Genomic DNA, 15,708 nt, shown 5'->3' on the forward strand with positions numbered 1-15,708 from the left:
CGGCAAAAACTGCACAGTAACACAGGATCGAAGTAACCACTGTTACAAGTTCGGAGTCGAAGGACATAATTCAAGAGATTGTAAAAACAAACCGAGCTGCGTTCTCTGCCAAGAAAAAGGAACAACAGAGAAAAGTGACCATGCTGCTAGTAGCTACACATGCCCAGTATGAGGAGCAGTAGAGAAGTTGAAGAAATGAAGATAATGAAGATAGTGCAGTTGAACTCAAATCACTGCGAGACAGCACAGGATTTACTTAACCAGTACGTTTATGAGACGGAGGTCGACGTAGTCATTATATGTGAATCATACAGGGCTCTGGACGAGACATTGTGGGAAACAATGGAAAAAAATGTTGACCAGCGAGGAAGAATTTGTTCTTGCAAAGATATCAGGAATACACGTATACAGCTGCTATGCTTCGCCTAACGCATCGATCGAACAGTTCGAGCGGCAGTTAGATCGATTCGTACAGGATATTGCGGGAAGTAAGCCAGTAATTATCGCAGGCGATTTTAACGCATGGGCCGTAGAGTGGGGCAGTCAGAGGGTGAAGCGGTCACGACTCTTCTCCGTCTGTAGCGCGTATGAGATTTTTTATTCCAGAGAAGAGCAGTAATCATATACGATCTACGTCCGAATTTCGACAACAGATCATAAATAGGAACGTCTAGGACTGATATGCTTTAAGATACGATATCGTGCCTGACTCGGAATTTCATAAGTATAGAAACGATTCGAAATAATTCTAAGTCGTTTATCTTTTCAAGGCGTAAGTTGCTCTTGAGAAGAGACTAGGCGTTTAAGTTGCGCTGGAGCTAGTGAGCTAATACGGGTTGTGCGGGTCCTTCTGTAGGCCGCGGAGAGAGCAGGAATCGAGCCGCCGGATTTACACACTTATAATATAATGCGCACGCCGTGCCGCCGCTTGCTCTCTACTCCTACTCTCATTATAATTGCGCCGCTGCGCTCGCCGCTCAGTCTATATAGATATAGGCGCGTGTTGCGCGCTCTCCCCGCTTTCTTGGTGCTTGCCGCTGTTGCCGCTGGCTGGCTTGTGGCGCTGCTGTTGTACTGCTGCTTTGAGCTCAGCTGTCAGCTGTAGCGCGTAGCTTCGTATTGGGATTGGGGAGCATAAGATGCTCTTGTATAATCTAAAATGTTGTTTCATATAATTTAGTATTTAATATTTATAAATTTTTTTGCGGAGCTTGTACGGGTATATATATATATATACAGGGTGGGCCATTTTAATCAAACCAGTCTAATAACTCCTAAATTAAGCCATGAACACAAAAATTGTTCAGATGAAAGTTGTCCAGGATCAAGGGGGACATCTTTTTGTGCAATTAGTTTTGACCTCAAACTCAAATTTCAAGGTCATTTGAAGGTCAAATTTTTTTTTTTAAATAGGAACCCCTATTTTTGATAGCAGATTCGGAAAGAACAGGAAATTTTACGTCCGAAACATCCGAAAATCAACATCCTCTAAAAGCTCTGGCAGTCGATCTCTGAGCAATGCCAAATAGCTATTCTGGTTAACATTTTGACCGAAAAAATATGGCCCAATCAGGTAACCATTAATGATCCCACACCACACCATTAAACTCCATCGGTTTTGATGGTCAATAGCCCTGTACCAGTGGGGATTTACAGGTGACCAGTAGTGACTATTGTGCCTATTTAATTGACCATCACTGCGAAATATAGCCTCGTCAGAAAACATAACAAATCTGATAAAATCTGGATCATTTTGTAAAACTCCCAAAGCCCACTGGCAAAAGTTAATACGCATTAGAAAATGGCGTGGCCTCAGCTCATGAACTAATCTTATGTGGTAATTGTGATAGTGGAGATTATTGAGAATTCTCAATGCTGTTCTTCGTGGTATACCGATTTCTCTTTCAATTTGTCGACTACAAATTTGTGGATTGAGATGAACAGCTGCTAAGGCGGCTATAACATTAGGATCATTTTCGTTGTATTCGTGGTGTCTGCGTTGACGACGAAGATGTCCATCACGAGCTCTTCGAAGTAATCTGAGTAATGTGTCGTGAGTAGGACGCCTTCTTAGAGGAAAGCGTTCAGCGTAGAGTCGCACCGCGGCTCTGGCATTGTTTTGGGTTTCGCCTAAGATCATTATCATATCAACAATTTCATTGGATTGATAATCGCCCATGTTGAAAATTTTGTTTATAATAAGAAAAACTATTTTATTTACATTCACTCTTTATTGAAATTGAAACTAAACCAAAATAAGAAAGTGACAACAAAAAAAGGAGGAATTTTCAAACTGTATAATTTTTAAATCAAATTTGTAACTTCTTATTTTCTTACGTTAAGACATTGTGATTTAAATTGAAGATTTTTAGATTAGATTAATTGCTCTTTATTTTTGTACATTTTGTTGTACATATAACAAATATAGTGTATTATGATAAAGGAATAAATAAAATTTGTGTAAGTGTATATAGTATAAGGTGTGTGTGATGTTGAGAGATGACATGAGATGAAAGAGAATGTATGTATGTTTGTGCGTTGTTTATGTGTTTTCCAAATTAAAGAAATAATTTTTAGCTGCTTATTTGAAGTGTGATATGGATAGTGTGTCGCGAAGTTGAGATGGAAGGCTGTTCCAGAGGTAGGAGGCGCTGATGAAAAATGAATTCCTCAGCGTCTCCGTCTTGAAGGACGGGATGTCCAGTGGAGTCACCTCGCCCCTGACAGGCCTGAGTGCGACGTGGAAGTCAAAATAGGCTAGTAGATAAGCTGGTATTGAGGTGTTGAAAATTTTTCTAAGAAAACAGGCCATGAAGTACTTCCTACGTCCGGCGGTGGTGAGCCATTGCAGCTCACGCCTGTAAGGGCAGATGTGCTCGTCCCTCTTTACACCATACATGTATTGGATTCCCGTATTGACAAGCCTCTGCAGTTTTAAGTCGAGCTCTTGAGTCAGGTCGCAGTAAACAAGTGAGCAGTAGTCGATGAGGGGAAATAGGAGTGCTTGCACCAAATGTTGGCGCAACCTGAGGCTAGTGCTCTTCCGAAAGAAATATAGCCGATACATTAAAGAGTGAGCACGTTTACAAGTTTGTGTAACGTGCTCTTTCCACGTAAGTTTTGAGTCAAGCACCAGCCCCAGGTTGCGCACAGATGATTCAAAGTTGACCTGGGCCCCCCCTATATTTATATAGGTGTTAGCAGTAGAAGGTAGAGCATTGATATAGTAGAGTGAGCCCAGGACGATCGCCTTAGTCTTGCTAACATTCAGCTTAAGTCTGTTTAGTTCTGCCCAGCCCATTATCCTCTCGGTGTTAGCACTCATCTTGTCAGAACAGGAATCGAGCTCCTCAAGGGGGCATTGACAGTAGATTTGCAGATCATCCGCGTAGACTAGATGGGATACATCTGAGTCAAGGCAGAGGCCAATGTCATTGATGTATAACGCGAACAATAAGGGGCCCAAGACTGTCCCCTGTGGGACACCGGTGTTTAGTGGTAGGAATGTAGAGAGTTCGTTGTTGTCACCAATGACGGCCTGTTCTCTACCAGAAAGGTAAGATGCAAGCCAGCGGATAACCTGCTTGGAGAAGCCGAAGGAGGGTAGCTTTCTGAGTAGCCTGACGTGACACACTGTATCAAACGCCTTGCTAAAATCAAAAAGAAGCAGAAGGGTGACCTTCTTCCTGTCCATTCCAAGCCTGACATCATCAGTCAGCTTAATCAAGCCGGACTGCGTGCTGTGGCCAGTGCGAAAACCAGTTTGGAAACTATCAAGATAGAGTCTAGTTTCAAAGTATTCAGAGATTTGATTGTGCACCAGCCACTCCAGCGCCTTGGATAGAAAGCAAAGTAGGGAAATCGGTCGGTAGTCAGTTACAGCTGTAGGAGAGTTGATCTTGTTTAATGCTCTTACGAGCGATGATTTCCAGGCAGAGGGAAAGCATGCCTCACTCAAAGACAGGTTGAAAATTTGACAGATTAAAGGAGTGAGTATTGGTAGTGCTTTAGAGATTACAACCTGTGGGATGCCATCGCTTCCCCTGGCCTGGGTATTGAAATGTGAAACTGCAGCTAACACGTCCGATAAAGTGTTCAGGGAGGTCTAGACTCTCGAGAGTCCGCAGATACTCCTCGACAGATGGAGCTTGAGGGTCATTTGAGATGGAACTGAAGTGTTCGTTGAGAGCATCTGGAGAGAACCGAGCAGGTGGAGAAGATTTAAAGGTGGTAATGCCAAGATTTTCAAGTTCTCTCCATATCTCTGCAACGTCGGTTAGAGTAGACAAGCGTGAATAATAGTAATTCAGCCTGGCTTCCTCGACCCGTTGATGAGCGTCATCCCTTGCGATTCTATAAAAGTATAGATCCCAAGGTAGACGACTTCTGCGAAAACGCCTGTAGAGCCTATTCCTTTCAGTTAAAAGGTCACGAAGAGCCGCGGTGAACCACGGGTGACGTTTACGTCCAGGTGTCACAGTCTTTAATGGGGCGAGATGATTTATGGCTTTTGTGATGTTTTCGTTGAGGATGGTGATGCATTCGTCAAGTGATGGTGTGGTGAAGGATGACCAGTCGCATGCGCTAAGGAAGTCCCTTAGCTTCTCAGCACAGATTCCTTTGTAGTTTCTGTAAGTGTAGGTATTAGGTACGTAGCGTGGAATCTGTACGTCGAGTGTGGCTGTAATAAGGTCCTGTCCATTAATGAAAGGTGTGTCAGTCTTCCAGTATGAGAGCAGGCGATCCTGCTCATCGATTAAGCAAAGGTCAAGCCAGGTGTCAGAGTCTTGTCTATGATGAGTTGCACCATATGGCACAGAAATAAGGGAGTTCTCGTCGATGAAAGCCTTGATGAAATTGGCGTCTTCAGACGAGGAAAGTTGGTCAGCATTGAAATCACCCATGATGACCTTCGTGGAGTAGTTGTGCATGTGTGTTGTTAGTTGCTCAATAAAGTTAGATCCCTGGATAAAGGGAGAATGAGGAGGGCGATACACAACCCCCACGAAGATGGGCGATATTCCCTTAGCTGTGATTTCACAGAAAAGACAGCGAGAGAACAATCGTTACAATTCATACTAGATTAAAGAAATTCAACTTAAAAAAAAATATCTAAACTGGAAGTGATGCACTTTGGCAAATACAATTATTAAAAATTTTTTTTAATATTACAAAAACAAAATGCTGTTTAATATTTTATCTTAAATAATGTATTTTTTAACATCCTACCTTTATTGTTTAACCATTTTTTACGGTTTTGACACGTTAAACTTTTACTTGACTCTGCTTCGATCGTGAATGAATTGACAACATTGATTTTTAACGTTCCATTTTCCACTCCCATTAAGAACTCAGATATTTAAAATTATCATGTTTACATCAAAATTTACTTTTGACCACTAAAAATTTGTTAACGAATGTTAAACAATCATCCTAATGAGAGGCAAGGGGGCTCACAGTAAACAAGCACCCCAGTGAGAGGCAAGGAGACTCACGTTAAAAAAGCACCCCAAAGGGAACATAATCCTAATACATCCACGTCGTTGTTCCTGGGTAGCGCTGAAATTTGGGAATTATTTTGTTTTCAAGGTAAATATTTTCATGGTCATTGTCACATTGGGTTTGAATATTCATCATAAAAGTACATTAACTACGATTATTCTATCAGAAAATGCGATTAAATAGCAATTACAGTATTTCTTAACATTTGACATTGGAATGACATTGTGAAGGTCATGAAAAAAATTTTGAAATACCGTTTCGAACGTAAAATTTCCTGTTCTTTCCGAATCTGCTATCAAAAATAGGGGATCCTATTTAAAAAAAAAATTGACCTTCAAATGACCTTGAAATTTGAGTTCAAGGTCAAAACTAATTGCACGAAAAGATGTCCCCCTTGATCCTGAACAACTTTCATCTGAACAATTTTTCTGTTCATGGCTTAATTTAGGAGTTATTAGACTGGTTTGATTAAAATGGCTCACCCTGTATATTTACATAGTCACTTAGTGAAAATTTTTCGAAAAACGAAAAACTTTCACTATATTCCCAGAGAAAATATGATTAAAAATACATTCATGAGTTTTAACAAAAGGAATAAAACGTGCTGCTTAAAATGCATGCACTCAGCGCTGTATATACCTATTGCAGTGACCTTAGCACTTACTCTCCTGTTCAGCCTCGCCTCCTCCTTACCCACTGCGTTCCAGGTGTCCTGAAAGTCAAGCCTGATTTACTGCTGCCAGACGCTGTTGCCGTACCCGTAAGTGGCGTATGGGTTTAGCTTTTGTGTTGGCTTGCGTAGAAGAGCTTCCAGGACCTCGCTCTTTCCGCTCACCAAGGTTGTTTTTTCAGTGTTAGAGGTAACGAGAGCTGGCGTGTCGAACAAAACACGCAGCTTCGTTTCAACCCGGCGAGCCTTCTTCTCTGCAGCCCGTGGGCTCCTTTGTTTTGAGCATCGTCGCTAGTATTCGGCCAAGTTGATTTTGACTGCTTGGATGCTGGTGATGCAGGGTTTTGTTGGAGCTGACGTAGATGATGGCGTGAGGCTTTCCTGCGAGAATGTAGGCGCAGGAGCTGGTGATACGCTTATTGCGTGCTTTGCAGGTGTTTCACCTGTGCGAGGAGGCGACAAAGATGTAGATTCATACTGCACGGCGCGGCCGAATGGCATGCGCACACTGCGCGACTTCCACGTGTGCGCTGGGCTTGCTCGCTCTTGTGACGACCTTGGCGTGATAACGCGATCTCCGGGATGGCTCGTCTCCTGTCCTAACGGGACAGTCTGAACCAAAACGTCCACCCCGGAGATGAGCTTGCATAGGTACACCACGGAGTTGCGCCTAAGTTGCGCTGAGCGTTTAATCGGCGGCCCATGGCTAGATTTTTTCTATGGCGCTTAAGTTGCGACCGTCGAAAAACTGACGGCGTCAGCCCAGCGCGAGCCCTTTTATGGAGAAAGCTGGAGCTGTTGTCATATTTTTTAATTTTTAATTTTCCCGCGTCTCAAGTATACCTAAAATCTTAGGTTCGCCGAGGAAGTGACGTGGCAACGCTGTGCGTGTAATAAGAGAGGGGGAATTCGCGGCCTCGCGGACACGAGTTGTGTTGTAGTGGGGAAAGAGAGAAAGACGGACTATGCCTCCCCTCTGTTTTCTTGAGTCGGGACTAGCCGTGCTGGCTTGTTTACATTTGTATATACAGCTCTAAGTGTTCAAAAATATTGTATGAAAAAGAAACGTGATTATTTTTGAGCGTAATGATTTTTACTTTATAATGTATGATGAGTGAAAGTAATGAACTTTTCTATTATGTAATCAAATAACATTATATTTATTTAGGTTCTCTTTTGTATTCTTTTAGATCATTTATATGAAATCTTCCTTTTTCTTTTTGTTTATCGCGATTAAATAATAAATAAGTTGTATTACCAATTTTTTTTTTAATATTTCATATGGATCTTCGTAAATTGAAAAGAATTTTGCAATTTTTTTATTGTCTAAATCTGAAATGTTATTTGATTTTAATAGAACTTCGTTTCCCTCTTTAAATTCAACAAAAAATGTTTTCTTTTGTAAATTATATTTTTTTGCACGTTTTTGCGCTTTTGAAATTATACGTTCCAGAGCGAGATGAATTTTTTGTTCAAGCGAAGGATCGACCTCTGAATAATTTTGATGTATCTAATTTTTCCACGCACGTTTAGCTTTGATACCCATGTGTAATTCGATCGGAGTAAAACTCGTTGGTTCGTGATACGTTTCATTTATAATGGTTTGGATGATATTAATATATCTGACCCAACTGGTGTGTTTCTCATTAGTAAATGTACGAAAAAATCTACCGAGTTCCTTATTAACTTGCTCAACGATGTTACTTTGTAGACGTCGGATAGATGAAAAAACTAAATCAATATTTTCTTCTCTTAATTTCTCGATCCACGCATTTGCAGTGAACTGTGAGCCGTGATCACATGAAATACGCTTCGGTTTTCCGTATAACAAAACATAATCATTAAAAATTTTCTTTATCGCTGTAGTACATGTTTGTCTACGAATTGGATATAAAACAACGAATTTTGAAAACGCGTCTATAGTTACAAGTATATATTTCTTATCGCCGCGCCCTGTCGGTAACGGACCGTAGAAATCAATGGATAACAAATCATGTGGCGCTTCCAGAATTATCGATTCCATTGGCGCTGTACATGGTCGTGTGGAAATTTTATTTCTCTGACATGAGTCACAAAATGAAATAAGCTTTTGAGCTTTATGTCTTAAATCTTTAATATAGAAATCTTCTTGTGACATACGAATGACTTTTTTCGCGCCTACATTGCCATAAGTCTCGTGTGTTTCAAGAATAAGTATTATAAGTATTATAAGAAATAGGATGTACCCTTATATATAAAAAGAATGTCCGACTATTTGAAGGACAGAATCCTATTATATGACACGGAAGACGATACCACGACCTATAATGTTACAGGAGGCGTACCCCAAGGGTCAGTGCTTGGCCCACCGACGTGGAAAATCATGTACGATGGGGTACTAAGACTACAATTACCTAAAGGAGCAACAGTCATGGGCTTCGCTGACGACATAGCAGTAGTGGTAGTAGCGAAACATAAAGAAAAGGTGACAGAAATAGCGGAAGAGGCGACCCGTATAATACACGAATGACTAACAGAGATGGATCTGAAACTAGCCAGCCACAAAAGTTATTCTTATCTCTAGTAGAAAGGAGATAGCGGAAATTAAACTGACGGTAGATAGAAATGAAATAGCTTCTAAACCAACTATCAAGTACTTGGGTATCACCATCGATGCAAGACTAACTTTCAAACAACATCTGGAAATAGTCAGCGATAAAGCAGCAAAAGTCGGCGCTGCTCTATCACGATTGATGACAAATGTAGGAGGCCCAACTCAGAAGCGAAGGTTACTCTTAGCCAGTGTAACCATATCAATTATGCTATATGGAGCCCCAATATGGACAAATGCGATGCGGGTGAAATCGTATGCCCGAATGCTAACCACTGTGTACAGACGAAGTGCACTGAGAGTGGCGTCCGCTTATCGTACAGTATCGGACAGTGCGGTGTGCATTATTGCTGGAATGCCGCCGATTGACCTATTGGCGATGGAAAGTAAGGAAGTATTCTAAACTAAAAGAAGAACAAGTGACAAAACTCAATAGGAGATTTGGGATGCAGCAAGAAAGAAGACAATGGCCGTATGGGAAACAAAATGGGATGTTAGTGACAAAGGGCGATGGACACATCGCCTTATACCAAAAATAGAGTCAACTACTACCTTACACAGTTTTAAACCGGGCACGGATGCTTCCAGGCTTATCTGCGCCGATTTTAATTAGACGACAGTCCGAACTGCCCAGCTTTTTTGGACGCTAACGAAGATGCGGAGCATGTTCTCTGTGACAGTTCGCGATACCAAATAAAGCGAAATAAAGTACTCGAGTGTTATCTCCAGACCAAAGTGACACCGGAGTCAATGATGACAACTATGCTGACGGCGGAGGATGATTGGAACGCAGTAAACAACTTATTTATAGTCTCTCGACTTTGATAGAGACTTGTAGATCAAAACAAGTAATGTGAAAATAATAACACGCTTTTAAATTTGAGATGAAAAGGTATACTATGTATACCGTCAAACTATTGATGTTTATTGAAAAGAAAAGAGTGTGATTACAAATGTATTGACTATGGAAAATTGAAGAGTATTAGAATAGTGTTAGAGCACCGACGCGTTAACAAACGATATTGTTTAACGGTCGACACTGTGAGGCGAGTCCTTACAGCGCTTCGGCAATACGAAAACTGAATAACACAAATCAGCGAAAGCGGCAAAAGACTGCTCGCGAAACAGGCGGAGAGAGACAGAGTAGGAGCGAGCGAGCGCGCGTTGCCATGGCAACCTCATTGGTGCCGTGCGAGCTAGCGAAAACCGTCGAATTTGAATTTAAGGTGACAAGCTTCTCGAACCTTCTCGCTCTCTCTTCGGATATTAAACTAATATTCGAACACAACTACGTAAGGACTATCCTCAAGAAGGTTAGAAATGACAAAGAGAAAAGAAGGCAAAGACAAGGCAAAACAGCGAAATAAAAATTTAACTAGACGAAGGTCACTGAGCCGTGTCGCGGTTGAGGCTGTCCAGAGGATGGCCAGACGATGCCGCACGAAGCAGACGCCCGGACGACGCAAAAAGATGAAGGCGTGATGATGACCACATTAATTAGAAGACGGCGTAAAAGCCTTTTGCCCCCCCGCGAAGCACTACTTGACGGTCGTACCGCGGGGAACAAGGGCACAGAAGATGGAGCTAGGTGCGCCTTTACCGAGCGTCGATAAAGGCAAAGAGGGCGTTCCTTGGTACGGTTGGGTGTTTTTCATCTGGCCGTAAAAAGGATGGGTTTATTTGGTATGAATCAGACACATGGCTGACATTGCAGATGGAGCTGTTTCAACGACCCCATAAACAAAGTCACGCTATAGTCTTTCTAAAATTTTCCCTAAAACCTCTTCTCCGAGAGAGACCACAAACAAACAAACACGCGCGCGTGCGTGCTTAAACTCACGAACCCAGCATTTGAAAATTGATTTCACGGTGTAGTCGTGGCTCAGTGGTAAAATGCCTGTCTCAACATTCAAGGGTTGCAGGTTTGAGCCCGAGTCTCGCATCATTTTTTTTACCCTAAAAGATCTCTTAAAATCAAGATACTGTTGAAGAGTAGGGTCCTCTATTCGCAATGAAAAGAGTAATATGCTGAGTACGCGTAGAGGAGGGCAGTGGTGGTGGTGGAAACTCCTACACCATTCACCAGCCGTTCGTGGATCATCGAGGTGTCAACACCTTAACAAGTAAGTCACTCCATCGCTCTCCAAAGTGCCTTGAAAAACCTAAGGCACCTTGGATAGGCAGAGAAGAGTAAGGGGTTCTCTCTAAAGTGTCTCGAAAAATCAGAGGCACTTTGGATAGAAAGAGGGAGAGTGGGGGGGGGGGGCTCTCTCTCCAAAGTACAATTGGCACCATGGAGAGTAAAAAATCTTGACCTTGATCTTGACCTCTTACTGGCTCGGGTGGGGGGTCAAGGTCAGCTTTGTTTACTTTTTCCTTGATGCTAGGGTACTACTAACGGTGGCGGTGGCAAAGATTTTTCATGAATATAGAAAGATATTTATTTACAATTTCGGACGTCAGCACGGATAGAAATCACACCATCCTGGAAAAAGATAAGAGAGGGTTCATGCCAGTCACGATCACGCACTAGTCAAATAGTTTGGACTCGGAGTCGATAGATAGATAATTTATTCATTGTGGAGTATGATTGATAGTATCTTGTGTTTATTCATCGCTCCGGTATTTTCGAGAACAAAACCATCGACTCTCACACGTGTGTGTATAAAAATCTTAGTTATTATTTATTTAAAAATTTGTAATCACAAGATCTTACCGTTTAAATGCTGCAAGTTATTTTTTGTTATCGTTCCATTTGTTGCAAAATGATCTACAATGTCTTCAAGATTTTCGTTAAAAATTTGTATTTCTTTGACGGCATCTCTAGAATAAAAGAAAAACATATTAAACTTTTCAAAAATTTCAAACGATACTAGCAAAAAATGCTTGCTTGGCTCACGGCTAACATATAATGTTATATTATATGTTATATTATATTCTGTTGTGAAGCATGCTTTAAAAGAATAAAATATGAAAAATTACGTTGAAACATTACATTATCATATTCTTTTATAAAATATGATAATCTAATGTTTTAATATATTTTTTTTTTAATTGTCACGCGTGAACAATTACCCTTACATAGTTTTGCTAGTTATAATGCAATCAATTGCATAAGTTGCTAAATACGCACATAGCAACAGCTCGGACTCACCCCAAAGCCCATTTATTTCGACTCAGCACAACCTCCCTTGCATATTTTCGGACGACGGCACGGGTAGGAAATACACCACCCAGGAAGTCTATAGAAGGAGATGTATACGGGCGCTTGCTCTCGATTCCAACACTCGCGATCCAGCACTGGACAGGTAGTTTCGACTCAGAGACGACAGAAAGTGTGTTCATCTATTACCATGTGTTCATTCATTACCCCCGGTATTTTCGCAACAACCGCGAGCTTAATACCTCACGTAGTACAAAACGATCGACCCTTACGCGTAACATTTTCTGGTCCAAAGTGTAGAGTTTCGTTCGCAAAATGTACGAGAGTATTTTCACATCTCAATAGAGTTAGATTACTCGATTATTATTTTAATCCAATAGACGGGAATGAAGGATGAACCTTGCCTGTGTACTCATCATCGCAGCGATCTTAAGGTAAGTCAAGTAAATTTTAATAAAAACTAACGATTATACCCTGGCATCAAAACCAGTGAGAACTTTTTTACTTTGGATAACTAACAACTAACTCAAAATTATCCGAAACATCAAATTCCGTGGTCTTAGGTAAAAGAATACGAAAAATGGCGGAATCAAATCCATCGGAGTATAAAATATAAAACTTTAATGAACATCTTGGTCTCAAAACGCAGAATATATTCACACACGAGGTTAACAAACGTGATACTTTTCAAAGACTGTTGCAAGAATTCGAGACGTCAGCGGAACCGGCGCTACTTTTGAACACTCAATTAATGATCACATTACAACTCGCGGATGTAGCCATGGCATATCCATCAAAAGGAATAATGGACATTGCGATAAGTCACATACAAGAAATATTAATTGTTAAAAGAAGAGAATGTGCCAGAAACTGTGGGACAGACCTAGGTGTTATGGTCCCACTATTCCTGGTACTGTCGAATACCCGACACGTATTCTAAGTAGATGACCCATGACCATCTAATTGTGTCACTAACCATGAGCTTCCTGTCTAGTTTGAGTCTTCGCAGTGATCGGACGTATTGCTCTGAGCTCCCGCTCGTGCTCTGTTCTTGTTCGACTATTTAGTTGTTTCTGTTTCCTGGAGTGTGGATTTCTCGCGTGTGCTTTGTATTATGTGACCAGGGGATCATATTTGCTGTGGCTTCCAGCTATCTTTGGGTGTGGTCACACTTCTTGAACTACCAGCGCTATATACATCTAGCTCAATGTCTCCCGTTGCACACTCGCCAAACAGTGCGACTACGGCCACTAAAACATCGAAGTGCGCAAAGTGTGCCAAGTTCGTGTCAGCTAGCAGTGTCGATACATCACTGTGCAGTGTTTGCAAAGGCTACTTGCCGCGCGTCACTCGGTCAGATTGGCATTATGCACGCTAACGTCAACGGCTTGCTGACTCACTTCGTCGAGGTGGAAGCTTACCTACATCTTAATATTACACACATTATTGCTATCACAGAAACCAAGCTATCCAGCCACGACGGTGATGCCTCGCTTGCCGTTGACGGCTACGACCTTGTACGCCATGATCGCAAGGGGCGTGGTGGCGGTGGTGTAGCCGTTTACATTCACAAATCACTGCGCTCCAGAATTCTTGCCAAGTCCGATATCCAAGATGGGACAAGCTCAGAGTATTTTGTGCTCGAGGTGTCCAGTGACAGGGACAAGCTCCTGTTCTCGGTGGTGTATTCGGTGGCTCGATCTCAAGCCTAGCATACTGCTTAGCTTTTTTCTCTATACAGGGCCACAGAGCCCCAAGTAGTATTAAGTTGTATTATTTATGTTACACTAGTCTTTACGGGGCCGCAGTTGTAATTACTTAAAGTTATTTTTACCTATGCATATATTCAATTCCACATTCTGTCAACACTATTCATAACTATACTTTCTATGTATTATTGCTCTTGTATCAAACTATTTAATTATTTGTACCAAAATGTATTTCTTAATACCTTATGGGTCTTTAAGTCCTCGAGTTAAAATAAAGGTTTAACTCTAACTGTAACTCCTCATCAGTATAGCATAGTATCGACTAATGTTGAGGAGGCTTAGGACCCGCTTATGACGAGGGTCCCACGCGCCGAGGGTGCCCACCACGAAGGCCTCCACCATTACGTTGTAGCCGCTGGTGACGCGGCGGTTGACATCATCGCGATCGTGGACGCCCTGCATGAGGAATTCAAGCCAGGGCAGTAGAAATGTTGCTACTGCGTCCATCTTCTGCCAGGGCGCCAGTAAGGACCGGTCGATGGAACCGATGTCAGCAAGGAGATCCCTTAAGGTGTTAATCGGGGTCTGTCTGATCTGGTAGCCTGTGGGGATACCAAGGTGTTCGTAGGCATCTCCGGAAGCAAGGGCACGGATAAGTGTCCCTTAAAGGGAGAACTTAGTCGGTCTGACTGCATTCTCACCTTGTCCCGCTATGTGCAGTGTAGCGCACTTCGCTGAGTTAAAGTTGAGGCCAACCGCCTGAGCTTCCCATCCTGCTGCGAAAAGCAGCGTCCTCATTCCAGCCAGGGAGTCAGCCAGGATTGCGACATCATCGACGTAGGCGAAATGAGAAATACGCCTGCCCTCGATCGTGTCACCCTCTCCCGTCCGTTGCATTTCCCGTGGGACACCTTCCAGGGTAAGGTTGAACACATCAAGGCTTAATGGGCAATGCTGTCTGACCCCGACTGAAGGAGAATAGGGTCGGTGGGTCTGTGTAAAGCGAGGCAATAATATCCCTTACAGCACAAAAATATTTTAAGATTATTTTGAAAATATTTTACATTACAAATGAAATGTTTCTGCAATCATTTCAAGCATATTTCTAAAATATTGTTACAATTTTACTTGTCCTAGGATAAACAAATTTCTAAAAAATGTCGCAAAAAAATATTTTAAAATCATTTTGTAATATTTGCAAAACATTTTTAACATATTTCAAAATAATTTTTAATATTTTTAAAAGATTACAAAAATATTTGGTTGACGAATTACTGCCAAACCTCAAACAAACATTTGTAAATATTCACAAAATCTGTTAAAAGAAAGAATATTTATAACATATTTTAAAAATATTGATGTACAATATTTTAATGAAATATTTAAAAATATTAATATAAATTATTTATAAAATATGTACAGAAATAATTTAAAAATTATATGTAAATTTTATTTTCGCAAGGTTTCATGAACATTTTACTTATGTTTTTGGGACATGCAAGTTGTCGTAATTTATATATTATAAATATTATATTTTGAAATATTTTATGGATATATAAGGTAAAATGCCCAGTACTTGGACAAAATAAAAATTCAGCCCTACACTCAAATATTTGCAATTGTAATAAAATAAAAAACATAACCTCAAAAACCGAAGCGGGTCAGCATTGTAAACAGCATTACGAATAATATGTTTAAGACTTTGATTACTTTTTGATTACTTTTTGATGATTTAATAGTTTGCTCTGGAGTGCCATAAGAGCAAATTTTTTTTTAGGATTATCCAACTTTACTAAACACACGATTTTAATAAAGCAGCAGTTGGACAAGTTTAATCACAATGTCCAACTATTGGGTTAAAATCGGGTCCAAGTACTGGTCCAATCGCGTCAAATAATGTCCAACTGTACAGCATTTTAATGACACTCTTGAAAATTTATTTTCTTTTTTTTTTAAATTAAAAGATAATAGTGTTAGCTGAATGTTGATTAAAAGTTTGTGATATGCTGCAATTCGTCCATACAAAATCAATAACTTTCTATTTTTGTCTCAATATCTGTCCAAGTACTGGGCA

General features: G+C 40.9%; 1 protein-coding gene across 6 annotated transcripts in view; it reads right to left on the minus strand.

The window, feature by feature from the left end:
* LOC107981362 (TRAF3-interacting protein 1) overlaps nucleotides 1-15,708 on the minus strand; it is a 332,027-nt gene that overhangs the window by 195,599 nt on the left and 120,720 nt on the right. For all 6 annotated transcript variants that reach the window (XR_004226868.1, XR_004226869.1, XM_031925124.1 and 3 more), the window contains one exon: nucleotides 11,479-11,585. Coding sequence is in view for 4 of the 6 variants with exons in the window: in XM_031925124.1 (XP_031780984.1) it covers nucleotides 11,479-11,585 (107 nt within the window). In the remaining 2 variants the exon portion in view is untranslated. The remainder of the gene's footprint in view (nucleotides 1-11,478; nucleotides 11,586-15,708) is intronic.

The sequence above is a fragment of the Nasonia vitripennis genome (genome assembly GCF_009193385.2).
Source record: "Nasonia vitripennis strain AsymCx chromosome 2 unlocalized genomic scaffold, Nvit_psr_1.1 chr2_random0005, whole genome shotgun sequence".
NCBI classification, from domain to species: Eukaryota; Metazoa; Arthropoda; class Insecta; order Hymenoptera; family Pteromalidae; genus Nasonia; species Nasonia vitripennis.